General features: G+C 42.9%; 2 protein-coding genes across 2 annotated transcripts in view; both read left to right on the top strand.

The window, feature by feature from the left end:
* Window positions 1-2,055, top strand: part of LOC105535307 (signal-regulatory protein beta-1-like) — an 11,154-nt gene extending 9,099 nt beyond the window's left edge. The window contains exon 3 of the mRNA XM_011974343.1: window positions 1,427-2,055. Coding sequence (XP_011829733.1) covers window positions 1,427-1,782 — 356 coding nt within the window. The 3' untranslated portion in view covers window positions 1,783-2,055. The remainder of the gene's footprint in view (window positions 1-1,426) is intronic.
* An 11,522-nt stretch (window positions 2,056-13,577) lies between these two features.
* SIRPD (signal-regulatory protein delta) overlaps window positions 13,578-26,546 on the top strand; it is a 30,425-nt gene continuing 17,456 nt past the window's right edge. Inside the window, exons 1-3 of the mRNA XM_011975408.1 lie at window positions 13,578-13,627; window positions 14,837-15,000; window positions 21,076-21,423. Of these exons, the coding sequence (XP_011830798.1) occupies window positions 14,928-15,000; window positions 21,076-21,423 (421 nt within the window). The 5' untranslated portion in view covers window positions 13,578-13,627; window positions 14,837-14,927. The remainder of the gene's footprint in view (window positions 13,628-14,836; window positions 15,001-21,075; window positions 21,424-26,546) is intronic.

Below are 26,546 nucleotides of genomic sequence, written 5' to 3'. Positions count from 1 at the left end.
GACATCCCAGGAAGTAGAAATGCTGTCCTCCTATTTTGCAGATGAGGAACTGGGTGTGCCAGGCCACCCCTCTCCTGGGCTAAGCAGCCTGGCTGCAGCTCTCATGGTGGTGCCACTTTGCCACTGTTCCTGACATTGGCTTCTATAAATGCCCTCTCTGAGGTTGGTGAGCTCTCCGGGGGAGGCTGGCTAGGACTAGTTATTAACAAGGAGGGAGACCAGTCAGTAATTTTGTTCCTATGCCAAGATTGGTGGAAGTCACCCTGTGTGGAGAGGACTTTGAACTCAGGCCTGGACTTCCCTCTGGGACCTGCCCCTACTCACTGTCTGACCATGGGCTGGTTCTCACCTCTCAGAGCTGTTGTGGCCTGAGCTGTAAAATGAGAAAAGGAGACTGCCCTCCCGACATTATTAGAGAGATTAAAAACGAACGTCTCAGAAGGTTCTTAACGTGTCACACGCTTATCGTTAGTGATGGTCATCTCAGATATGTCTCCTGTTTATCGATGCTCCTTTTGCAGCCAAACCCTCTGCCCCTGTGGTATCGGGCCCCGCAGTGAGGGCCACAGCTGAGCACACAGTGAGCTTCACCTGCGAGTCCCACGGCTTCTCTCCCAGAGACATCACCCTGAAATGGTTCAAAAATGGGAACGAGCTCTCAGACTTCCAGACCAGCGTGGACCCCGCAGGAAAGAGTGTGTCCTACAGCATCCGCAGCACAGCCAGGGTGGTGCTGACCCGCAGAGACGTTCACTCTCAAGTCATCTGCGAGGTGGCCCACGTCACCTTGCAGGGGGACCCTCTTCGTGGGACTGCCAACTTGTCTGAGGCCATCCGAGGTAGAAGACCCTCAAACCCAGCCTAAGCCCACTTCTGGCTGCTAAGTCCACTCCCCTCTCCACAGGCTACTGCTCTAGATCTTGAATGGCCTGGAATCTAATCCCTGACGATGCTGCCACCTGCCATGCACCTAGGTGTGCCGGTCACTTACTATCATTTTAATGGCAGCTGTGAGGGAGCCAGCAACCATGTGCCAAGCTCTGTGCTAGAGAGTTTCATTTATTTCACCAAGAGCAACTACAATTAGTGAGCACCTACTAGGAGCCAAATCCCTATGTGCTTGGCGATTTCACTGATTTTGCTACAGTTCTTACATTCCAACTGTATGCCAGGGGTGGTGCTTGTAGATATCACTCATTCTTAGCCTAGTAGGAGCTACCAGTCCTTCAGCACCTACTGTGTGCCAGGCACTGTGCTTAGTAATTTCACTCATATGCAAACAACACCCTCAATGTCTGAGCACATGCTGCCTGCCTAGCACTGTCCTGGTGACCCCCTCACTGTGGTGGTGGGAGCTACATTATGGAGCCCTCCCTGTGATCTGTCTGTGCCACAAGGTCACAGCTTCTTCCCTGTGCTGTTTCAGTTCCACCCTTCTTGGAGGTTACTCAACAGTTCATGAGGGCAGACAACCATGCGAACATCACCTGCCAGGTGAGCAACTTCTACCCCCAGAGACTCCTGCTGACCTGGTTGGAGAATGGAAATGTGTCCCAGACAGAAAGGGCTTCGACCCTCACAGAAAACAAGGATGGTACCTACAACTGGATGAGCTGGCTCCTGGTGAACACCTGTGCCCACAGGGATGGTGTGGTGCTCACCTGCCAGGTGGAGCATGATGGGCAGCCAGCGGTCAGCAAAAGCCATACCCTGGTGATCTCAGCGCACCAGAAGGAGCAGGACTCAGACGTCACCCATGGTGTGGTTACTTCCCATTTTTAAATTTTGTCTTTTTCTTTAATGTTAAAAGTAGTATTCATGCTTATCATAAAATAAGCTAGAAGTCTATAAATATAAAGTAAAATTTTAATGTCAGCTCCATGACCCCAAATCCTACACTCCACGGGTCACTACTACTTAGAAGGTTCAAGGTGACAATTGGCAACTTGCAGACACCCTTAAAACCCACCTACAAGAGAAACTGTGCATCAAGCGTTTGATGCACACCTTGATCAATCTTTTGGCGTAGATATACATTAAAGGAAAAAGGAGAGAGGGACGTGATGCATTTGTTTATGAAGTCCTGTGTCTCGCCTTCTTCTGCATGTCTCATCAGTGCCCCACCTTCCCCTTTACACTTTCTAACCTCTACCTTGTCTCTGTTTTATCCTAAACTTTTCCATCCGCATCTGTGACCTCACCCAGCAGTCTCCGGCATCTGCTGTATAAATTTCAGAAAGACAAGTGAAGTTGAAACCTGGAGCAGGCCCCCAGGTGACCTGGTCACAGCACAGGCCTCTTCTGTGTTCCGATGGTGATATTTGACCAACAATAATCCCAGTCACTCTGCGCATGGACCATGTGCAAATTCCTGTTCATCTCTGATCTCCTTTCCTGCTTCAAACACCCAGTGACTTTGGAGTTTTACTAAAGGGGAAACCAGGACTCAGGAAGTGATGAGGGATGATGTTGAAGATTCTGGCCATTACATCAGGTTATTGGTCCAAACTAATGATGGTAAATCTGGTCCCTGAGGACAGGCTCACTACCAGGCTATATTGGGAATTTGTGCTAATTAGAGAAACTCTCGCCTTCTGCTGGGCTTTGTCCCAAGGACCTGAATTTGGCCAGTGGTTACCCTCTCTATAATCAAAAAATGTCTTATTTCCCTCTCATATAATACCAGGAGGGGGACTCTCTCCTCTAGTGGAATGACAATCTTTGAGTGCTTTGACCCAAATGTCTCCTCCCACATCTCAGGGTCCCACAGCTTCCCCAACAGGGCCCTATGTAAGCATAGAAGCCATTGAAGCTGAGATTCATCTTCCCTTGTGATTCTGCTACTCTTCCAATGATGGCCGGGGCCCAACCTTCTATTCTTTCTGCCCTGAGGTGCCAGAAAATAAGAATAAGGACTCAAGTTCCTTCCAAAACAGTATGATGTTTGCATCATCTCCTGGTCAGTGCTGAGTCACTGATTTGTTCATGTCCCTGCCTGCTGGAAGAGTAAAGACAGGACATAGAGAAGAAAAAATGTCCCCAATCATCACAGATGTGTGGAAGGTGCATAGTCACGTCCGCTGAAAACTTGCTCACGCATGCACCTGCAGTTGCACCTTGAGTGATCATGTGATCAAGGATATTTTTCACAAAACCAATGTCATTGTCCACTGACATTTTAAACATTCAAATAACTAAATTTCATTAAATTATTAAAATACTTTCCTCATATCATCTAAAATGGAGTATACATTCAAATTTTACCAAAACTTTTCAGCTCCATTTCCCTGTGTATCAAATTTTGTTTTAATTTATCTTTAAATGCTTATGTTTTCCTATGAAAGATCTGGGCCTCAGGAATATTTTTGGGTATTTTAAAATCATAGATTCAATTTCCTTAATAGTTTTGGGTTATTCACACTTTTCATTTCCTATTGAGTGAGTCCTGGTGAGTTGTGTTTTGTATAATTTTTGGTCCATTTTATCTAAGTTGTCACATTTATGTGTGTAGAGTTGTTCACAATATCCTCTTATAACTCAATGGTATCTACAGGGTCTACAATGGTATCCCACGTTTCATCCTGATACTGAAAATGTGCCATTTCTGTTTTCTTTTTCTTCAGTCATGCTAGAGGTTTTTCCCATTTTATTGGTGTTTTTGAAAGATCGACTCTGTTTCAGTGGGTTTTTGTATTGTTTTTGTGTTTTCAGTTTCATTGATTATCTGTTCTGCTCTCTCTTTTTTTTTTTTTTTATTAATTCCTATCACTCCTGTTTGCTTTAAGTTTACTTTGCCCTACTTTTTGTAGTTTCTTAAAGTGGAAGTTTATGTTTATTGACTTGAGACTTCCTCTTTTCTGTGTCCTCCCTTCATTACTTTCCATGGCTGGGGGCTGGTATTTGGGGGTTGGCTCCCTGGTGTCTGGCTGCTGGGCTGTTCCTCAGTCCTCAGGTTCTTAACCTTGCTCTTCAACCTTGGAAGTTCTCCTATGCCTGCTCCTCATGATATTTCTTGGGTTCATAGTTGTACTTGTCAAGGTAGCACAGGATGAGATGATTCTGTACCATCTGGACAAGGTTGCGTTTTTCCTTAGACTTCCAACCACCCACTGGCGCTCAGACCAGGGCTGCCATTTTTGGGTGCTTTCAGTGTGTCTGACATAGCATCCTGGCTCATATAGTGAGTCTGGAAATGCATTTTAGGTTGTCTAGGCTGGCAGGCAAACTGCCTGATGCCTTCTGTGACGTGCTGCGTCAGTGGCGTGGGAGCCTAGTGAGAGACTGTACACTAGGGTTGGATGAGTGTTCCCTTTTGACTCACAGTCATTTTGCAGTTTGGCCTTCTCTCTTCAAGTAATATTTACAGCCTGGATTGTGTAGAATTTACTTTTCCTTTGTTGTTTCTTCTTTTGGCTTGGGGAGGATATTTATAGAGACAAGTAGCTATGCTACTGCAATTGTCCCCAGCAACTCCTAAGTTAACTGACAATCTTTGAGTGCTTTGACCCAAATGTCTCCTCCCACATCTCAGGGTCCCACAACTTCCCCATCAGGGCCCTACCCCAGCATAGCAGCCATTGAAACTGAGATTCATCCTCCACTATGATTCTGCTACTCTTCTATGATGCCCAGGACGGAATCCTCTATTCCTTCTGCCCTGTGGCTCCAAAAAATAAGAATCTACAGTGCTGCCAAGAAGTCCTCTGGCTTCAGCACTGAAGCTTAACTCATGATCAATCACTCTTAGTTTCTCATTGTCTTTCTTCCAAGGATTCATGCCCAGCAACAGCTGACACCTTAGTTCTTATAACTACCATTTCCCAATCTGTTTTCAAAAGGCTGAGGGCAAGGAATTTCCTTCCTGGGTTTACACCATCCCAGTTTACTGCCAGTGAAAGTGTTATCAGTTGCAACACAAAAGCAAGTTAGGGCTTGTCCAGCCCCACTTACCACCAGCCCTGGGATCCTCCTTGCCAGCTGATGAGTAATCAGATTCCAAACTTATATTTTAGAGTCTGCTTTCCAGACCACTTCCCAAGGTCAGTTTCTCTGGGAGGCCAACTGGGAATGGATAAAGGAATGCAGGAAGCATCCTAGAGTGCTGTCAGGGTCAACATGCCTCAGGGAATGAGGAGGCAGGAGTGTAGGAGGAGGGAGGTGCTGAGCCACAGTGCAGGCAGGACAAACACGGAGCTGCTCCTGCAGAGAGGCCAAAGGCTGGAGGGTCCTGTAGAGTTGTTTTAAATTGAGGGGAGGGGATAGCCCTTCATATTCCCAGTGCAGTCTATCTCTCACATGGGCTCCCCTCTAGAAGGAGTAAATTTGGGCAGTGCAGCTGTCTTCAAGGGAGAGAAAGCCCCAGAGAACCACCCAGCTGAGAACTGCCGGCCTGCAACACCCCAGCGGCCACAGATGCTGAGGTCTCCCTTCCTTCCTTAAGGACCCACCAGCACCATTTAATTTTAAAAAAAGAGAAAAAAATAATACCTTTGTTACTTTTAACAGCCAAAACCCCTTGTTTAAAAAATGCAGAGTCCAAACATGTGCTTCCTTAGATCTGACTCTCTGTGTCCAACAGAGAAATTTCAGATGACATCTGCTCTAGGGTTGAGGTGGGATAGATGATGTCTGAGGCCCTCCCAAGCATGAGGCCCTTTCCCTGACTCACCAGGGTCTTTTCCAGCCAACAGGTTTCACTAGTTCTTGTCCCTGGAGGGTTCCCTGAGATCATGAGAATATGGGGTCATCCAAATACCCCTGGGGCTAAGAAGGGCAGCACGCAGCTCTCTCACTCTGAATCCATCCTCACACCACCTGCCCACCCTTTCCTAATCATTCTTATGACCCTGGGGTGTTGGACTTGTCTTGGACTCAGGAGTCACCCTGGGGGACATAATGATGGGCTCCCCTAGATTTGGATCCCACTAATCTCCGGGCACTCCCTAAACTCTCTGGCCTCAGTTTCCCATCAGAATGGAATAATAATCCCTGCCCCACAGGCTTGTGAGGATCAAGTGAGGAACCCAGTTGCCATATGTATGAACACCTGAGTACACACTCTCTCCACCTTTTCCCTCCAGGAGGATAAGCTGACAGCCTGGGACAGGGTGAGTGAGAATGAGGAGCCACTTTCCCTGGCCTTTGCTTTCGGCTGGAGTCAGGGAAGCCAGAGCCGGATGCAAGTTCAAAAGCCTCAGAGCACTGATGGGCCCAGGTAGCCTCAGATGGGGTAAGTGGAGGCCCTTGAGATGAGCTCCCAGGTAGCTCCTCTCATGGCTACTCCTCTTCCCTGATTTCCAGGCCTGGCGCTGGCTCCTACTGCTCCACTCCTCGTAGCTCTCCTCCTGGGCCCCAAGGTGCTACTGGTGGTTGGTGTCTCTGCCGTCTACATTTGCTGGAAACAGAAGGCCTGACTGTAAGTGTGGGAGAGGGAGGACTGACCAAGGGCTGCCGAGAAGGGCAAGGCCAGCAGGAGGGCCCAGCTCACTTGCCATGCAGCTTCAGGGTCAGTGGAGTTTACAGAAGGTGACAGGGCTCTTTTATGACACCTAAGAGTTTCAGGGAACCCTGTGTGGGACTCCCGACCCACAGGAGGTGTGCAGGAGTTGGGATGCTTCAAGGGGGTTCAGAGGTGTCCCCAGTGCCCTTGGAGTCTCATGGAAAAGGTGGACAGAGGGGTCTAAGTGAGGGCCAACTGAGTGGGTGGTCCCTTCCAGGCCACTGCTAGGACTCCATGGGGCTAAAGGAATCCCCACTTGTAGAGTAATGTTGAGAATCCCCAGATGGGCTGCTCTGAGGGCTACTCCTGCTCTGATCCTCTGTGTGTCTGAGTGGAAGGGAGGGAGGGGGGGCGCATCAGGACTTGGAAGGAGGGCTGAGCTGGCAGAGTCCTACCTGAGGCCTGCCTGTCCCCCCAGAACAGGCATCCCGAGAGACCAGCCCCAGAAACATAACAGACTCTCAAGAAGCATTTCTTGAATGATGAGCAGATGAATAAATGTGGATGTGTTTTCCCACAGCTCCTTTGCTCCTCCCCTGCCATGTGGGACCCTCAGTCTCTGCTGCCTCCTTCCTTTCTTGAGAGGCTCAACATGAGAGAAGGAGCCAACGAGAAGTTTCTCCAGACTCAGCCGCAAACGCCTCCTCTCCCATGACATCTGCCTGCCCACAGGCTCCTGTTGCTCCTTCACAAGACGTTGATGCCCCAGAGCAGTGTCTCCATTCATGGTCCTGAGCAGGGGCCACGGGATTGGGCTCTGGGCACTGACTCACGGCACCTCCCTAGAAGGTGAGAAACACGCCAAATCTAAACACACCAGGACTCCTCCCATCTGTCGCCTTGGGAGTGACCATAAACCACAGACGCTCTCCAGGCTCTCAAGAGTTATCCCATCTTCTGGATTCCTGCCCCCTCCAACTCCCCCAGCCTTGTTGAGGTTCTCTATTGCCTCCTGAATACACATGAACCCCTATACCGATTTTAAGAAAAAAATGATTCTCTTTCCTCTTTGTCCAAGCATGCTATCCCTCAAATCCAAAAAGAAAGAAGCTCTACCTTCTCTCTCTGAGATGGGAACAGTATTTCTTCTAGCATCCTGCAGCCTTCCCAGTCCTGCTGCTCATGGTAGAAATGCTGCCACACTCCAACATCGAGGAGCCCTCCTTGACTTCCCTTTACAACTTGTATTCAATTCTGCCTACAAAATGCCTATGTCCACTTACATGCGATGGTAAATGTTTAACAGTGGACTTTCTGAAAGGGAAAAACCGAAAGCTGTTTTGTAGTGCTTGCCAATTTCTCTAGTGTAATAACTTCCAACCTGACCAATTTCACACTGCCAACACTTAAACAACCAGATTGCAAAATTCCTGAAATTTAACAATTGGTTTTCAAGGGCCAGTCCAAGCCTGCTGCAGGACACCTCTGAGTTACATCCATATCTGCACACTTCTCACTTCCACCACCACTCCCTGTCCCAACCAGCATCATCTCTTTTGGGACCACTCCTCTGGCTTTCATTTTTCAGCCACAGCAATTCTTTGGAAAAGTCAAATCATATCACTTCTCTGCTTCTTCCCCAACACAGCCACATGGCTCCCACTCTCCCTCCTTCCAGTCTCTGCTCAATGTCACTTTATTAAAGGCACCTTCTATAAACTACCCTGTAGAAAATGTTATTTCTTTTCTCTGTCCCAGCATTCTCATTTCTCTTATCCTAATTAATTTTTTTAGCCCTTATTTACATAAGTATTATGCTGAATACAGGCAGCTCTCACTTTTCATGGCGGTGCAGGATTGCAAAAATGACTGTGCAACCTGAAACCTAGGAAAGCATTCTCCATATCCAATTAGAAAAACAATTATCAGTTTGTGACCTTTACCATTTTTTGTCAAAATATTAGAAACTCTCACACTCTCAGTTACAAATGTAGAGGACAATGAAAATATAATGAAATAAATATTTATTTGTGCACTGCAATTCAAAGCATTAGAAACATTGAGAGTTCAAGTGTTATTTCTTTGTAAAAATGTATCAAGAGTAGTTGGAAGAGTGCTTGCCTTTTTCTTGTATATTTCTGATATGGAGTGATATGGTTTGCCTCTGTGTCTCCATCCAAATCTCATCTCAAATTGTAATCTGCATGTGTTGTGGGATGGGAGGTGACTGAATCATGGGGGCGGACTTCCCCCTTGCTGTTCTTGTGACAGTGAGTTCTTGTAAGATCTCAGTGAGTTCTCATGAGATCTGGTTTTTTGAAAGTGTGTGACATTTCCCCCTTCGCTCTCTCTCTCTCTCTCTTCTGCCACCATGTAAAGAAGGTCCCTGCTTCCTTTTCTCCTTCCAAAATGATTGTAAGTTTCCTGAGGCCTCCCAGTCATGCTTCCTGTTAAGCCTGTGGAACTGTGAGTCAATTAAACCTCTTTTCTTCATAAATTATCCAGTCTCCGGTAGTTCTTTATAGCAGTGTGAGAGTAGGCTAATACACGGAGCAAGCATCATTTCTTTTTATTTATTTATTTATTTATTTTGAGATGGTGTTTCATTCTTATTGCCCGGGCTGGAGTGGAATGTCGTGATCTTGGCTCACTGCAACCCCCACCTCCCTGGTTCCTGCGATTCTCCTGCCTCAGCCTCCTGAGTAGCTGGGATTGCAGGCATGCATCACCACACCCAGCTAATTTTGTATTTTTAATAGAGACAGTGTTTCTCCATGTTGGTCAGGCTAGTCTCAAACTCCTGACCTCAGGTGATCCACCTGCCTTGGCCCCGCAAAGTGCTGGGATTACAGGCATGAGCCACCATGCCCAACCAGGAAGCATCATTTCTATTATACCTTCGTGTTTTTCCATCTTTCTAAGTTTGGACTAGCTTCCAACATGTTATCCCTTGCATTTTCAATATTGTGAAATCACTCCAGAAAGTCCTTTCATGTGAAGATTTTTGCTAGTATTTCAACCTTTGGGACATCTTCAGCCCTTTTGTTACCACTCCTCTCCCATTTGTGGGAGTTTGTCTTTACTACCTCCCTCTGGCTGCCTATCTGAAGTTCCTGCATCAGGGTCTACATTGCCATAGTCAACTATTTGTACTTCTAGAATTCCACTCACATTCAATTTGAATCTCACTTGCAGCATTTTCACTTCTCATTTTTTCACTGTAATGTCATCTTGGTTGCAAAATTCCTCTTTCAATTATTCATTTCTGTAAAATGTCATATGGGCTCATCACTGGGAGACAAGGAGGCAATCCAACTATAGGCTTTGTTGTATAAGTAGGAGATTCATAAGGACCAATCACCAACAGACTTTGAAAGACGCAGCATGACTGGTTACTGATCATGACGAGCTTTTGTTATTTCCATGGTGATTTGTGGACTGAAGAGCTAGCCCAGAAATTTGCAGTCTATGCAAATTACAGTAAATTTACTATGGCACCTAAATTTCGAGACTTGTGTTGTGGGACTGATGTTACTTAACTAAACTATGGTAAGTAACATGCATGCATGTCAGCACCAAAGTGAGAACTGCCTGTATTTGTCTATCTTACACAAATAGAATGTCAGTTCTATCGTGGCAGGTTGGGAGTGGGGGAGAATTATCTGTATCCTCAGTTGCCAGAACTGTGTCTGCCATATAATAGGCTGTCAATTTTTAAAAATGAGTGAATACATCATTGAGGCCATTGGTTTCTACTAGGTGTTGGATTTCAAAAGAAAACTTCTCTTCATTTGATCACTTGGCTTGTGTGCTGTATTCTCAAGCTATTTCTTTAAAGACTACTCTCTCTTCTTTCTGTTTAAAACATTCCATCAAAAATTAAACATCCTCTAGAAAGTAAGAAAGTGCTAAAAAGAAAACAAAGTCAACCCCAAAACCAAAACCCACAATGACTGGAGTACATCAAAGGGGCACAGGAACCAACTGAAAGAGCTCCCAAAGGACAAAACTGGAACACTGTCAGCAAAAAAAATAAGTAAAGTAGTAATGAGTTATAATCCAAAGTATAAAATAAATATCTGAGTCCATACCGATATAGATAAATGATTGAATAAATTAATGGGGAAGAAGAGAAGAATCTCCAGTGCAGAAAAGTCCCAGATAATTTATTTATACACTCCACTCTAAAGGAGGTGGAACATAACTTCCACTCCTGAAGTGTGGGCTGTGCATTGTGACTTCTTTGCAAAGAGTACAGCATGAAAAAAAGGAGAAAAAAATAACTTTCCAGTGGAAAAACCTGACAAATACAACTTCAGCCAGGTGATCAAGAGTTCATCAACAGTTATAAATCGACATTAACAATCATAAATCATGTCACTAATATGTACCTTTAATATGATGTGATGAAGATGACACTTTTCCTCTGTTACCTTCCCCCCAAAACTCACAACCCCAATCTAATCATGAGGAAAACATCAGACAAATTTCAATAAGGAGGTATCCTGCAATATCAGGCCCAGAACTCCTCAAAATGGTCAAGGTCATCAAAATCAAGGAAAGTCTAAAAAACTGTCATAGCCAAGAGAAGCTTGAGGAAATATGACAAGTAAATGTAACAGGTATCCTGGATGGGATGCTGGAACAGAAAAAGGACATTAGGTAAAAAGAAAAGATCTAAATAAACTATGAACTTTGATTAATCATAATGTATCAATATTGGTTCATTGATTACAATAATTTATCATACTAATGTAAGATGCTAATGATAGGGCTCAATTTTTCTGTAAATCTAAAACTGTCCTTAACAAATTAAGTCTATTAAAAAAATTAACGTCTTGTCCTCAGCTAGGTTTTATTTGCCTCTTGCACCCCGTGGGGAGCAATGCAAAGAAATGTGTGGTAGGGAGACTTTGTAAATATTCCAAAGTTTTATCTCACTTCACAAGCCTGAAGTTTCCTTTCCTCTCGTCCTTCCTCTGTCCCCTACCAGAGCTCACCCCAGACCTAGGCACTCAGATCCCAGAGAAAGTGGCTTCTCAGTCCCCCGTGATGCTCACCCTAAACTTTTCCCATTAGTAAAACCCAGGTCAGACCAAGTGAGATCAGAAAACTTTGGGTTATGTGGGTGAGCTGGGATAGCTCTGAGGACCTGACTATGAGTGAGTGAATAATGTCCTGAGCCCAAGTCTTCACAGGAACAAGTTGTTCCCAAGAGGAGTGTAATGGATGCTGAGAGGCACCTGGCTATGGAGATGGTCCTCAGCATCAGCCCTATTTGGGATTGTCTCAGCTGAAGGGAGAACCCTTGCTTAGGTCATATCTGGGAACAGACCACCTCTCATCGGACTCATCAACTTAGTCGTATAAAGGCCCAGCTCTCTTATCCTAACTCAGAGCAACTCTGGAGGAACGTCTTAGTACCAGGCTCCATGCAAGGTCAGCTGAGGTCTTCATTGGGACTTCATTGCAGCCCAGCTTCTTTTTCTCCCCAATCCTGCTTCCCTCTTCTCCCGTCCACAACTGTTGATCCTAAAAGTACTCCCTGAAAAAAAACCTACTTGCTCATCTTCACCCCAGAGTCTGTCTCCCAGGAAAGCCAGCGTGGGACAGTGAGGCTGTGCTACATATCAGAAAGGTGGGGATCCCTTCATCTCTAAGGGAGCAAGTCAGTCACGGAAGAAGGCCTTGTTTATAGTACCTCCAGGTTAATGAGAATCCACAAACATGTTTATTCAAGAGAGGGACATAATTAAATCTATGTTGTAAAAAGACCAGTCTGCTGAAGAAGGAGAAGGAGATTATAGGGGGCAAATAAAAATGGGGATACTCTAGTGAGAAGGCAATTGTTTTTATTCAGGCAAGAGATTATGATAGAGATGGAGAAAGATTAATTCAGAAGGGATTTAGGAGGTAAGTCCAATAGGGCCTGGCAGGGGCAAGATATGAGTGTGAAACTATGCCCCCAAGGAGTTAAAGAAACCAATTACTAACAGAAATTCTTGAGTTTACAGGATAGCAGATAAGAAAAAAAAAAAAACAACTTGCTAAACTGCTGAAACTTCCTCCACTTGTAAGATAACAAAACTGACTAAAATCTGTTGGAACCAATATGGCCAACTGGATTTTGCTCAGAATGAGCTTGCTGATGTCACAGCCTGAATTTCTACCACATATTTCATAATAATGCCCCAGGGTTTTGTACATGGAACCTGTGAAGAGGCATGGAGAGATAACCGTACCTGCCCAAGGACTTTCCAGACCTCCCCTTTCCTTTCATAAATCATACTAATCCCAGAATCCACCCCCGAAACTTTTTCTAATAAAGCTACTGCCTTGAAGCTAGCACATGGAGCTAGATTTGAGCTAGACTCCTGTCTTCCTGTTAGTCAATTTGCAATAAAAATCTTTTCGTTTCTCAAAAGCCTGGTGTCACAGTATTGGCTTCTAGCATATCAGGAAGCGACCCCCTTTTACTTGGTAGCAAGTGGATAAGTGAGGGTACAGAACCTGAGTCCCTTCCTGGTCTGACAAACTGCATAGATGATGGTACCAAATACTAAACAGGCATGGTGTGGGAGAAGATAAGGTTTGTGAGTGCAGATCTGAAACTCAAACTTGAATATTTAAGGTATACAAAGGGGCCAGGTGCAGTGGCTCACACCCTCACACCTCTAATCCTAGCACTTTGGGAGGCCGAGGCAGGTGGATCACCTGAGGTCAGGAGTTCGAGACCAGCCTGACCAATATGGTGAAACCCTGTCTCTACTAAAAATACAAAAATTATCCAGGCATGATGGTGGGTGCCTGTAGTCTCAGCTACTCAGGAGGCTGAGACAGGAGAATTGCTTGAACTCGGGAGGTGGAGGTTGCAGTGAGCCGAGGTCATACCATTGCACTCCAGCCTGGGCAACAAGAGCAAAACTCCGTCTCAAAAAAAAAAAAAAAATATATATATATATATATATATACACACACACACACACACACATATACACACACACACATAAATGAAGATGTCAAGATGGTTGCAGGATATACAGGTCTGCATCATGGCCCCAAGATTACTCAGCTCCTAGGGGGTGGATTCAGGATTTTAACCTAGATTATATCTGATTCAAAAGCCGGCACTCTTGGGTACTGACCTGTGAGTACTGACTTTCCAAGGAACTTAGAGTCTAATGAAAGGTGAGAAGATTCCTCAGAGTAGGGGAAGGGGAGGATGAAGGAGGCTGGAGGAATGTTCCTGTCTAGTTCCAAGCAGGGGCCATGGATTGGAATTCCTTTGTGGAATTCATCATTTCAGGACAATGGGATAGGATGATGACATCACCAGGGGATGGGGAGTTTTGTCATCTCAGAGGGAATGTGCCAGCCTGGCTTTGCTTTCTTTTCCTAGAGGGTCTAACACCTCTCCTGGCCCTGACATCTAGCTGGTCCCTGAGGTGGAGGCACAAGTCATGAGGAGGCAATGGGGAAACAGGATGGCAGCCCGTTCCTGCCTATGGATGCTTGGACATTAGAGGGTCACCAGCTGAATGTGGGCTGAGGGTCCCTGAACGCAACCTTTGTGCTTAGGGAGAACCCATTCCAGAGCTGAGAGAGAAGGATGTCAACATGCTGCTTCCTCCCTCTTTCTGGGAGCATTTCTTCTGCTCCTCCAATCCCGTCCCTGAGAGCTGGTCCCAGGTCCAGTCCAAGCAGGAGAGGCAGCCCTCACCTTCCCAGGTGTTTGTAGGCATGTCACTCTCCCTCCTAGAGAGCGTTCCCCACAGCTCCGCCTTCCCTGCAGGCCCCGTCCATCCTCTAGAGCACAAATCATCATCACCTCCACAACTTGAATATCTTTCTCAGCCATGCCTGATTCCTCTGCAGGAAGGAAAAAGGAAGCAGTTCCTAGTAGTGTATGGAGGGACCTACAGAAAAGCCAAGAGCCCACAGCAGATATTGCTTGTTTTTTACCTCTGACAACTCTGGAGTGGAAGAAAGGGCATCCATTGTAAAGTTCAACTCTTATCAAGTGGGTGAGGCTATAGATATCTTGTCTCTTTCTTCAGCTGTGCAGCTCAGAGAGGCCCAGATGTTGAGCTCATGCAGGAGCTAGACCCACACATGCCCATCATGAGGTTGCAGCCTTGGTCCAGCCTGTGTATCTGAGGCTCCTAGATAGGCAAAGGCCATGAAGTTGGGGAGAACCTCTGAGATCGGATAAAACTCAGGAAGGAGTATAAGTCTGTGGGTGTCAAGACTCCCAGTCCCAGCAATGCTAAATATTTCCAGCAGCAACTTCTTAGCTTGAAGCAACCTTGTCTGTTCAATTTTATAATCACAAAGGAAAAAGTGTCCCAGTCCCCTGACCTTTCCTCTCATCACAATCCCCTTCCTCTGACATCACAGAGGCAAGAACTGTCCTCTCTGCTCAGAGAACTGAGTCAAGCGCGTCTCCAGGACAGACATTCAGGCAGAGCAAGCTCCAGGTTTCACCACAATGCCCATCCCTGCCTCCCCACTCCACCCATCTCTGCCTTCCTTACTGCTGTATCTGCTGCTTGAACTGGCAGGTGAGTGGGGCCTTATTGTGTGTGTGTGGTGGGTTCTCCCCTCTTCTTGTTTAGTGAACTCTCCCTCACCTGTTCCCATAAAATTTCCTTTGGGAGAGTTTTCTTCGTCTTATCCCAGAACAGGCAGAACTCAGAAGACTACACTGGGATGGCCTCCAGTTCTGACAAAATCTCCCAGTGGCCATGTCTGTTGCAAATCTCTTTGTTCAGGTAAAGGACTCACACCTATGGTCACAGGGCTGGGCACAGCACCCATCATAGCTCTCACCCTCCAGCCTCTGGAATCAAAGGATGTGTAATTTATTTTATTTTATTTTTATTTATTTTTTTGAGACAGGGTCTCACTCTGTCACCTAGGCTGGAGTGCAGTGGTGCGATCTTGGCTCACTACAACCTCCACCTCCTGGGCTCAAGTGATTCTCATGCCTCCACCTCCCAAGTAGCTGGGACTACAGGCACGTGCCACCAAACTCAGCTAATTTTTGTCTTTTTTTGTAGAGATGGGGTTTCACTATGATGCCCAGGCTGGTCTCAAACTTCTGAGCTCAAGAGTTCCACCCGCCTCAGCCTCCCAAAGTGCTGGGATTATAGGCATGAGCCACCACGCCTGGCCCCTGGCATGTTTTACACTTCTTTCTGTGAAATTCAGTTTTTTATTTCTCTGTTGCCACTGTATTTGGTTACTCTTAAAAAGTACTGCAAACTGGGTGGTTTAAATTACAGAAATTAATTTTCTCACAGGTCTGGAGACTAGACACTCAAAATTGAAGTGTGGGCAGGGTTGGTTATTTCTGAGGACTGTGTTCTATGTCTCTCTCTGAGCTTCTGGCAGTGGTAGCCTCAAACATTTGTTGGATGGCAGGTGGCACCACCCTCCCTGTATCCTCACATCATCTTACTCCTGTGTATGTCTGTCTCTGTGTTCAAATTTCCACTTCATATAAAAACAAGCACCATATTGGATTAGCACCCACCTCAATGACCTCATTTTAACTTGATTTTCTCTGTAACAACTCTATTTCCAAGTAAGGTCACATTCATCAACCCAAATGTCCATCAGTGACAGACTGGATTAAGAAAATGTGGCACATATATACCATGGAATACTATGCAGTCATAAAAAAGGATGAGTTTGTGTCCTTTGTAGGCACATGGATGCAGCTGGAAACCATCATTCTTAGCAAACTATCACAAGAACAGAAAACCAAACACCGCATGTTCTCACTCATAGGTGGGAACTGAACAATGAGATCACTTGGACTCGGGAAGGGGAACATCACACACCGGGGCCTATCATGGGGAGCGGGGAGGGGGGAGGGATTGCATTGGGAGTTATACCTGATGTAAATGACGAGTTGATGGGTGCTGACGAGTTGATGGGTGCAGCACACCAACATGGCACAAGTATACATATGTAACAAACCTGCATGTTATGCACATGTACCCTAGAACTTAAAGTATAATAATAATAATAATTAATTAATTAAAAAAAAGATCTCAACGTATATTTCAGAGGCATACAATTCAACTCATAATAGCCTCAACATGAAATTTTAATAACTTAGATATATTCTTTGTTGGTTTATGTACTGCATTTATATCTGTCTGTGCTTTATACATAGGAGGGGTAAGTATAAAGCTTGCTCTTTTTATTCAATGCAGAGTTAAGGATGACTAAAAATATTTAGGTAAAAGCTAACTTAAGACACTGAAAGCTAGTAAAACTCACTTGAATTTTTAACTGTACTTATTGGGTGTGGCACACAGACTGTAAGGTGACTCCCAACTATCCCACTCTTATGTAAGACTACACTGGGATGGCCCCCAATTCTGACAAAATCTCCCAGTGGCCATGTCTGTTGCAAATCTCTTTGTTCAGGTAACATGCTTCTATCTGTGTGTTGTGTGTAACATGCTTCTATCTGATAGAATCTGGCCAAAGTGATGCACTGTCACCCCCTCGAGTATGTTAGGTTGTATAAGATCTATCACACTAGAGTTTTTCTTGCAACTTCTGGCCTTAAAGAAGCAAGGAGCCATGTTGAAAACTGCCTGTGAGAAGGCCCACGTGGCAAGGAACTGAGGGAAGCCCCTAGAAGTTGAAGGCCTCAGTCCTACAACCACAAAGACCTGAATTCTACCAACAACCTGAGTGAACTTAGAATGAACACTTCCCCAGTCAAACCCCCAGATAAGAACACAGCCCACCTGACACCTTGAGTGGAGCTTGGTGAGACCTTGAAGCAGAGAACCCAGCTAAGCCATACCTGAATTACAAATGGACAGAAACTGTGAAGTAATTAATATGTGTTGTTTTCAGCCACTAAGTTTGTGGTAATTTGTTATTCAGCAATAGAAAAGGAATACACTTAGTAAGATTGCAAAATCATACAAAAATAAAGTCCTCCATTGTTTTGTAGAACTTATTTGTTTTTAAAGGTGTACAACTTGGTGGTTTTTTAAATATTATTTTGGTTTTAATTGACAAATAACAATTGTATATATTTATGTGGTATAATGTGATGTTTTTATACATGTATATACAGTGAAATGATCAAATCAGGCTAATTAACATATCCATCACCTCACATACTTATCACTTCTTTGTGGTAAGAACTTTTAAAATCTACTTTTTTAGCTATTTTGAAGTATGCATTAACTATAATCACCATGCTGTGCAATAGATCATCAGAACCTATTCCCCGTGTCTAACTACAACTTTATAGGCTTTGACCAGCATCTCCCATTTCCTTGTCCAACTCCCCACCACCCCAGACCCTGGTAACCACATTCTATTCTTTACTTCTTTGAGTTTGACTTTTTTGGATTCCACATATAAGCGAGATTCCACATATAAGCAAGATCATGCAGTATTTGTCTTTCTGTACCTGGCTTATTTCACACCATAATATCCATGGTGTCATAAGTGACAGAATTTTCTGATTTTTAAAGGATAAATAGTGTTCCACTGTGTGTGTGTGTGTGTGTGTGTGTGTGTGTGTATAATCACGTTTTTATTCATTTATACATTGATAGGCACTTCAGTTGTTTCTATATTTTGGCTATCATGAATAACACTGCAATTTTGTAGAACTTCTCTTGGAGACATTTTGTGTATCTGCCATGAACTCAATGTCAGTGTGGCTTGTGTGATACCTAAGAACACGTGACAAGAGCAATTAACTAGTAAGGAATAAGATTTTATTGGGTAGGATTGAGCATTGACAAACCAACCATTGTAACATCTAAGATATTCCCATACTCCAAAAACCAATTGTCACCTTTTATGGAAAATAGTAACTTCACTGAGAATGCATGCCTCAGTGTGTACTCTGGGAGAGGTGAATGAGTGGCCTTTCACACCATAGAAGACCTGGTATTGGAGGGAGCTGCCTCCATATGCAGGTCACTCCATATGCACTCCGTATTCAGTATGTTGGTTATCAACGTACTGTCCTTAGCTGGGGCCGTATCCCTGATTCTGAGACAATTAGAAAAATCTGACCCAAATTATATTTTGTATATTCTCATTTAATAAAAATATATTCATATATTTATTTAAAATATGTTTATTTAGTGCCTAATATATTGCAGGCCATCCTCATGCCCCAATGCAGAAGGAAAGCGCCATTCTCCTATTTGTACACTGATACCCTCCCCTTCACCTCACATGGCACCTAGCATTGTAATTTTTATATGACTGGTGCCATCACATGATGCTGAAATAAAACTATCATATTGAGATCCCACCTTGACCTATAACCAGACCCTCAGAGCATCTTGAGCCAAGACAGAGAACATGAGAGATGATTCCACGTTTCTTTCCAGGAACTTCAGATGAAGAGTTCCAGGTGAACCAGCCTCAGACTTTAGTGTCAGTCAATCCTGGAGATGTCCTAACCCTGGCCTGCAATATGTCTGCTCTGTCCCCAGAAGGGCCTGTCTTGTGGTTCAAGAGCACTGGGCCAGGACAACAATTAATCTATAGTTTCAATGGAAGCCACTTCCCCAGAGTAACTCCGGTGGAAAACACAATGGTCGATCAAACTGACTATTCCATTCGCATCCGTGACGTGTTGCCAGAGGATGCTGGCACCTACTACTGTGTGAAGTTAAGGGTAGGACACCCTGACATGGAGTTTTTCTCTGGTCCAGGCACCATCGTGTATGTGAATGGTGAGCACAGCCTGATGCACTTTATTCCCTGGGTTTATGAAGATGACTCTTTAAAATCCTTCACCGTGTACCAAATCATCACTACATACTGAACGCTGTGCTCCTTTATCCACAAACTACCCTGTAGACTAGGTTTCTACCAATGGCCTTTCTAGTAAGCCATTCTGGACAACCTGTGCCAAATATTGAATCAAGCTATGTTGACAAGCCACATCCTTCCCTGATGCCAACCCCACCAGAACCCATGACATAGGAGACACTTAAAAATAAAAAGATACTGGGTATGCAAAGTGCAACTACATGTGTGCACTACATGGCCTAAATGGTAAGAAAACTGGGCCCTAGAAGGCTGACTGACTTCTAAGGTTCTAGGAAGAAACCTGGGCCCAGGTATATGCATTGCGTATATTATGACTTATTTCATGACCCCAAACTTCCAGTCACAGATGCTAGCAGCCACATCTTAGCTTCTGATCGAATATCAACATAGGTGAAGTTTTCCCCAAAATGCCCAGTATCTCCTGGGCCAAAACAAAGGGCTCTTCAGGCAGGTAGACTCTCTACATGCCTCCATGATCCCACTCACCTTCCCATTACCAACTGGAATGTGATTGGGGCCTGATAGCAAGTACCTGAGTGGTCACCACAGTCCAGTCTGAGATCACATTCCCATTCCCCATACAAGTCAATGAGTGGATGTGATCTCCTACCATGGCCTGGCACTGTTGGGGAATTCTCAGACCAGAAGGAGGGGTCTTGTGTATCGATCTCTCCAAAGTCTTTTTTGCAGAAAGCCTTCCCAGAGGGGTTGAGTCATTTCCTGACACTTGAGTTTTCCCAGGTCTGTCCTGAGACTTCCACGCCCAGCCCCACTGTTCTTTCATTCCAAGTATTTTTATTCCCAGGATAACCAGTAATTCCTTCTCCTCACCACCCCTGAATTAACGTCATGAAATATAGTGATATTAGGTGTCCCTCTATTCTTCCAGGAGAACTGACCTTCCCAGTAATGTTTCCCTTGAATCCAGACACATTCCATAATGCCCAAATGGCAATGGAAAATCCACAAGTTTCCCTTAAGTTACATAATGTCAATGCAGACTGCTTTCCCACACTACCTCCTGGCCTTGCCAACCAGGAGTTCCCTTTCTCTCTAACCTGCTCCTTAGGCAGTCTGTGGTTTTGACAACCAAGCTTAATAGGAGAGATTATCACCAGGACCTGACACATTGTAAGGTAGTGATGATGACTGTGTAGGAGGGTAAAGGGTGGCCGGTTAGAACCTCCAAAACTGTAGAGGGCCCTTGAGGTTCTAATCTCTTTTTGTCAAGGAAAGGAAACCCTCTCCCTTCTTTCTCTTGAAGAGATAAGCAGTGGAACTATATGCTGTTGCCATGACCACCTCATTCTTTAATTGTTTTAACTTCTCCACATCTCTCAGCATGAACTTCTCTACAAATTCAGAGAATAATCACCCTTCAGAGGAGAGAGGAAGGCCAATCCCAAACTCAGTGGAGATGTGGGGTTGAGGGACAGGACTTGAACCCAGTTCCAAATGTACCGAGTGACTCTAGGCAATTAGATGGATAGGGGAACTAGTCTTTCTCCATGAACATTACCCATTGATAATTCCCCCTTCTCCCTTCCTGTCCTCCTGTTACCGTGGTTGAGGGCTGAGGAATGGAACTGAGGAGGAATACATCTGGTCCTCTGGACTAACTCCCCTCCTTCAGCACTCTGGGGAGAAGCTGCCTCCATGTGCAAAGGCCTCTCTTTACTCAGTGCATGGGCATTTATGCATGTCGTTAAAAGAATTAATGAATGAGGCCCAACCATGACCTGTACCCATGCTTAAGCCAGAGAAGGGGAAATGAGAAATGATTTTCAGTTTCTTTCCAGGAGCCACACATATGTTCCATGTGCAACAAACAGAGATGTCGCAGACTGTATCAACTGGGGAGTCAATCATCTTGAGTTGCAGCGTACCAGATACCTTACCAAATGGACCTGTCTTGTGGTTCAAGGGAACAGGGCCAAACCGGAAATTAATCTACAATTTCAAACAAGGTCACTTTCCCAGAGTAAAAGAGATTGGAGACACCAACAAGCCTGGCAACACAGACTTTTCCATCCGCATCCATGAAATCTCTCTTGCTGATGCTGGCACCTATTATTGCGTGAAGTTCATAAAAGGGAAAGCTACCGAGGAGTACCAATCAGGTCAGGGCACTCAGGTGTTTGTTACAGGTCAGTATGTCTCCTATATCTCATACCCCCTGGAGTATAATATCATCTCAGCAGTTACGTCTTCTATTCATTCAACAATTGCTATGTGCCAAATATTATTGAAGGTACAACATACATTTGATCTTTTTAATTCTCTCAGCAAACTGTGAGTTAGGTATTTTACAGGAAGAAAAAAAGACTCAAAAGGTTGAGTGCTGAGTGATGAGAGCTATTTTGGTTGATTTCTCAATATTCAATCCACCCCCTATGACTAACCTAAGCCAACTAGTATAATTCCATGTTCCCTGCTAGAGGTTTACTCAAATATGGGATGAACTTGGCCAGTTTGGGTCTATCAGAGAAAAATACAGGCTTGCAGAGAAATCTGGTAATCTAAAGCAATTCTTCCCCTTCTTGGCTGGAAACAAGCAATTGTGTTGCTCCAGGTTCTTTAAGCAGGCATCTTATGACTATGAGGGGAATAAGGTTGAGAAAAAGTCTAGATGAATGCAGATATGTAACCAGTGTAGATTTGACAATATGCACAACCATACTGCTCCTTGTTCCAATCTCACCTCTGGACTTCCAATAATGTGAAAGAAAACATCTCCTTGCTAAGCCAATTTGCTTAAATCAACAATGTCCTAAAGGCTACAAGAATAATAAAGGTCCCACATCCCACAATGTGTTGTAGTGTGTTGAACTGCAAGTACAAATCTATGTTTTCTGCATCCAAAGCCTTTTTCTTAGTGTTTTGCTACTTGTGGTGCCGTGTGAACTTTGGGCAATATCCAGCCTGAGAAATTATTAAATTGGTCATACAATAATGCTAACATTTATTGGGCATCTACTATATTCCAAACATTTCATCTATATTATCTACATAGCAACATTTGAATTGCTGGATGCTTGTACTCACTGTACAGATGAGGAACCTAACTTAGGGAGATTTCAGGAGTGTACATAGTAGGGAATAAAGAGGTGGGGCTGTCTGGACCCAGTCCAGTATGCTCTATATTAGTGAAGAACATTTACTTACAAGAGAGAATATCAAATGCATTAATTTCAACCAAAAATATGAGTTGATTGATTTTGTACCTGCAGAGAATTCTGGGTTACTCACAGTATTCAAGGCAGAACTTTTGGAACCAGGGACTAAAGCATTGGATTTAGGGCTTAGTGTTACCAAGATTACGGCTCTCTGACATTGTCTAATCTCTTCATGGCTTTGTTCTTTCCTGCTGCATAAAAACCTTCAGTATACGATAGTGAAAATAAATGCAGAAAGTGTTGATATTCATTCCCCCATCTTACAACCGATGTGGAAAGAGAACTTTTTCCTACCAACCTTCACAAATGAGTTCTAGGGAACTATCCATATTAGCCTTTTGTATGCCTTGTTGTCAACATTTTATTCTTTGTTGCTAGGGAGATGAGATGCCATGAGAGATAAGCAGTCAACCCAATGGAACAAATGCTAAGCAGGTTGAAAATAAAATATGTTCATCCACCACATGGTCCACACCCTACCTTATCAGATGAGGAAGTTGAGCCTCTGAAAGGCTAATGGGCTTGTCTTCCAGGCTATGGGTACTGGAACCCCAGTAGACTCTTCTCAGAACCCTTTGGGTTTATGGCTTTGCCTTCTTCTTAATAAGAAGTCTCTAGTTAGAGTGGAGGTGTAGGAGTGCATGACAGCTGTTTAGAGGGAGAATACTGTGAATGAGTTCAATATCCTTATTAACATTCAAATGTTCTGAGTCAAAAATGTACCAAACTTATGCCATTTCTTAATAAATAAAAATGTTTATATATATTTTTAAAATACTTAGCTATGTATTAGTTTCTTGTAGTTGGTGTAACTAATGGATACAAATTTGACAGCTTAAAACAACTGAAATAGACCCTTATGGGTGGCATAACAGCACAAGAAGTTCCAAGGGCCCACTCCATGGAAACTGGTGAAAATCATTTTTAAAAAATATTTAGAGTCTCTGGAAATAGTATTAAGGGCATATCATAAATGAAGAAATAATTTTTAAACTACTAAAACTGGGGAAGAAAAGTAAAAGTCTGATATTTGAACCAAAACCTCCCTTTTCCTTGTCAAAGTCTACACCCCATGGCAAAGAAGAGGAATCAACTGTACCAAAATAATCCATCCAGTCACTCAACAACTGAACAAGCAGATGACAATAACAAGCCTTGGTGGTTGTGAGGGAGATCAATATCCAGAGTTTCTACAATATATTATGTAAAATGTCCAGTTTCAAAAAAAGTGAGACATGCAATAGAACAGAAAAATATGACACATATACCAAAAACAAACCAAAAAAAAAGGTATCAGAAACTGCTTGTTATGACCACCAGATGTCAAACTTAACAGGCAAAGCCTTTGATGTAACCATTACAAATATATTCAAAGAAACGTGATTAAACAAACCATGATTAAATAAGTACAGGAAAGTAAGATGATAATGTTGCATCAAATAAGATATATCAATAAAGAGATAGAAATTATTAAAAAGGACCAAATGGAAATTTTCTTATTCAAAAGTATAACAATTGAAAGAAAAATTGCCCTAGAGGGAATTAACAGTAGATTTTAAGAAGGAGATTTAGCAAATTTGAAATAGATTAATGTAAATTATGGAATCTGAAGAACAGAGAAAAATTAAATGAAAATAACATTTAAAAAATGAACAGAGCCTCAGAGAAACGTAGGCCATCATTAAGCACACCACATACATGTAATAGGGATAGCAGAAGGAGAGGAGAAAGAGAAAACAGCAGAAAAAATATTCAAAGAAAGAATAGTTGAAAATTTCCCAAGTTTATTTATTTAGCTGAACTGAAGATTGAAAAAGGAAACTCAAATTACTAGAATCAGAAATGAAAGAAGGAATATTATAAGTAACCTTACAGAAATAAAAAGAAATATTAAAGAATACTATGAAAAAACGTGTGCCTATAAACTAGGTTTATATGATGAAAAAGACAAATTCCTAGAAGACACAAAAATTACCAAAACTGGCCCAAAAATAATAGAGCATTTCAAGATACCTATAACAACAAAATAGATTAAATTGGTAACAAAAAATTACCCTGATATCAAAACCAGACAAAGATATCACAAGAAAAAAACACAGACCAAATATATCTTATGTATATGGACACAAAAATCCCTTAAGAAAATACTAGTAAACTGAAACCAGCAACATAAAAAAAGCATTATTCATGTTGACCAAGTGGGATTTATCCCACAAATACAAGGCTGGTTTAACATCTGAATGTCAATTAATTTAATACAACACAATATCAATAAAATAAAAAAGAAAACCACATAATCCTCACAAGATGATAAAAAGAATTTGGTAAAATCTAAAATTCTTCTATTTAAAAAAGTACTAGAAAAACTAGGAATAGTAGGGAACTTTATCAACCTGATAAAGCACACGGATGCAAAACCCACAGCTAACATCATATTTAGCAAACCCACAGCCAATGTCTTAATTAATGAGGATGGTTAGAAGCTGTCCCTATTAGATGAAGAACAAGACAAGGATGTCTCCTGTCACCATTTCTACTCAACATTGTACCAAAATTTTTAGTCAGGACAATTAAGTAATAAAAACAATCCAAATTGGAAAGGATGAAGTTAAACTATCTCTATTCACAAATGACATGTTCTTGTATATAGAAAATCCTAAGGAACCCACTAAAAAACTATTCAAACTACTGAGCAAGTTCAGCAAGCTTGAGAATACAGTTCAATATACAAAAATCTATTACATTTCCACACACTTGTAATGAACACTAAAAATAAAAATACATTTAACAAAAGAAGTGCAAATTTATACTCTGAAAACTATCAAAAAAAGTTGAAAGAAATGAAAGAAGATGTAAATAAATTGAGAATTTTCCCATTTTCATGGACTGGAAGATTTAAAATTGTTAAGATGGCATTATTCTCCCAAATTGGTCTACAGATCCAACAAAATCCTTATCAGAATCCCAACCTACTTTTTTGTAGATATTGACAAGCTGATCTTAACATTCATGTGGAAATATGAAGGACCCAGAAGAGCCAAAACAATCCTGAAAAATAAAGTAAGATAACACAGGTTTTTCTTTCAAACCTTACTACTGGCTGGGCGCAATGGCTCACACCCATAATCCCACCACTTTGGGAGGCTGAGATGGGAGGATCACTTGAGGACAGGAGGTTGAGGCCATCCTGGTGAACATAGTGAAATCTCATCTCTAAAAATAAATAAATAAAATAAAAATAAAAGCTTACTACAAATCCACAGCAATCAAGGTAATATGGTACTGGAACAGGATAGACCTATAGACCAGTGAAAAAGAGAGAGTCCAGAAACAAGCCCATGTATCTGTGGTCGTGGTCAACTGATTTTCAACAAGTGTGATTATGAGGAAAGAAGCATCTTTTCAACAAATAATGCTGGAACAACTGGATAGCCACACACAGAAAACAATGAAGTTGAACCCCTACTTCACACAATATACAAAAATTAGCTCAAAATGGTTTGAAAGCCTAAAAATACCTATAAAGCTCTTATAATAAAACATAGGGAGAAATCTTAATGACATCAGATTTTGCATTGGCTTCTTAACCATAATATCAAAAGCATGAGAAACAAAAGAAAAAATAGATATATTGGACTTCTTAAAAATTAAAACCTTTTATGCTTCAAAGGACACTATCAAGAAAGTAAAAAGATAACCCAAAGAATGGGAAAAATATTTGCAAAGTACATATCTGATAAAGGCCTTGAATTTAGAATACATAAAGAATGTCTCCAAAGCAGATATTCAAATTGCCAATAAGCACATCAAAAGAAACTCAGCATAATTAGTCCTCAGGGAAATGCAAATCAAAACTATAATGAGATAAAACTTTGCACTAATAAGGATAGCTAAAATCAAAAATCAAATTATAGGAAGAAGAAGAGGCGAGAACGACCCCCGGACCGACCAAAGCCCGCGCGCGCTGCATCCCGCGTCCAGCACCTACGTCCCGCCGCCGTCGCCACCATGCCCAAGAGAAAGGCTGAAGGGGATGCTAAAGGAGATAAAGCCAAGGTGAAGGACGAACCACAGAGAAGATCCGCGAGGTTGTC

This window comes from Mandrillus leucophaeus, unplaced genomic scaffold (assembly GCF_000951045.1).
Source record: "Mandrillus leucophaeus isolate KB7577 unplaced genomic scaffold, Mleu.le_1.0 Scaffold101, whole genome shotgun sequence".
NCBI classification, from domain to species: domain Eukaryota; kingdom Metazoa; phylum Chordata; class Mammalia; order Primates; family Cercopithecidae; genus Mandrillus; species Mandrillus leucophaeus.
Note: the sequence above shows the minus strand (reverse complement) of the source record. Positions and strands in the feature narration are given on the sequence as shown.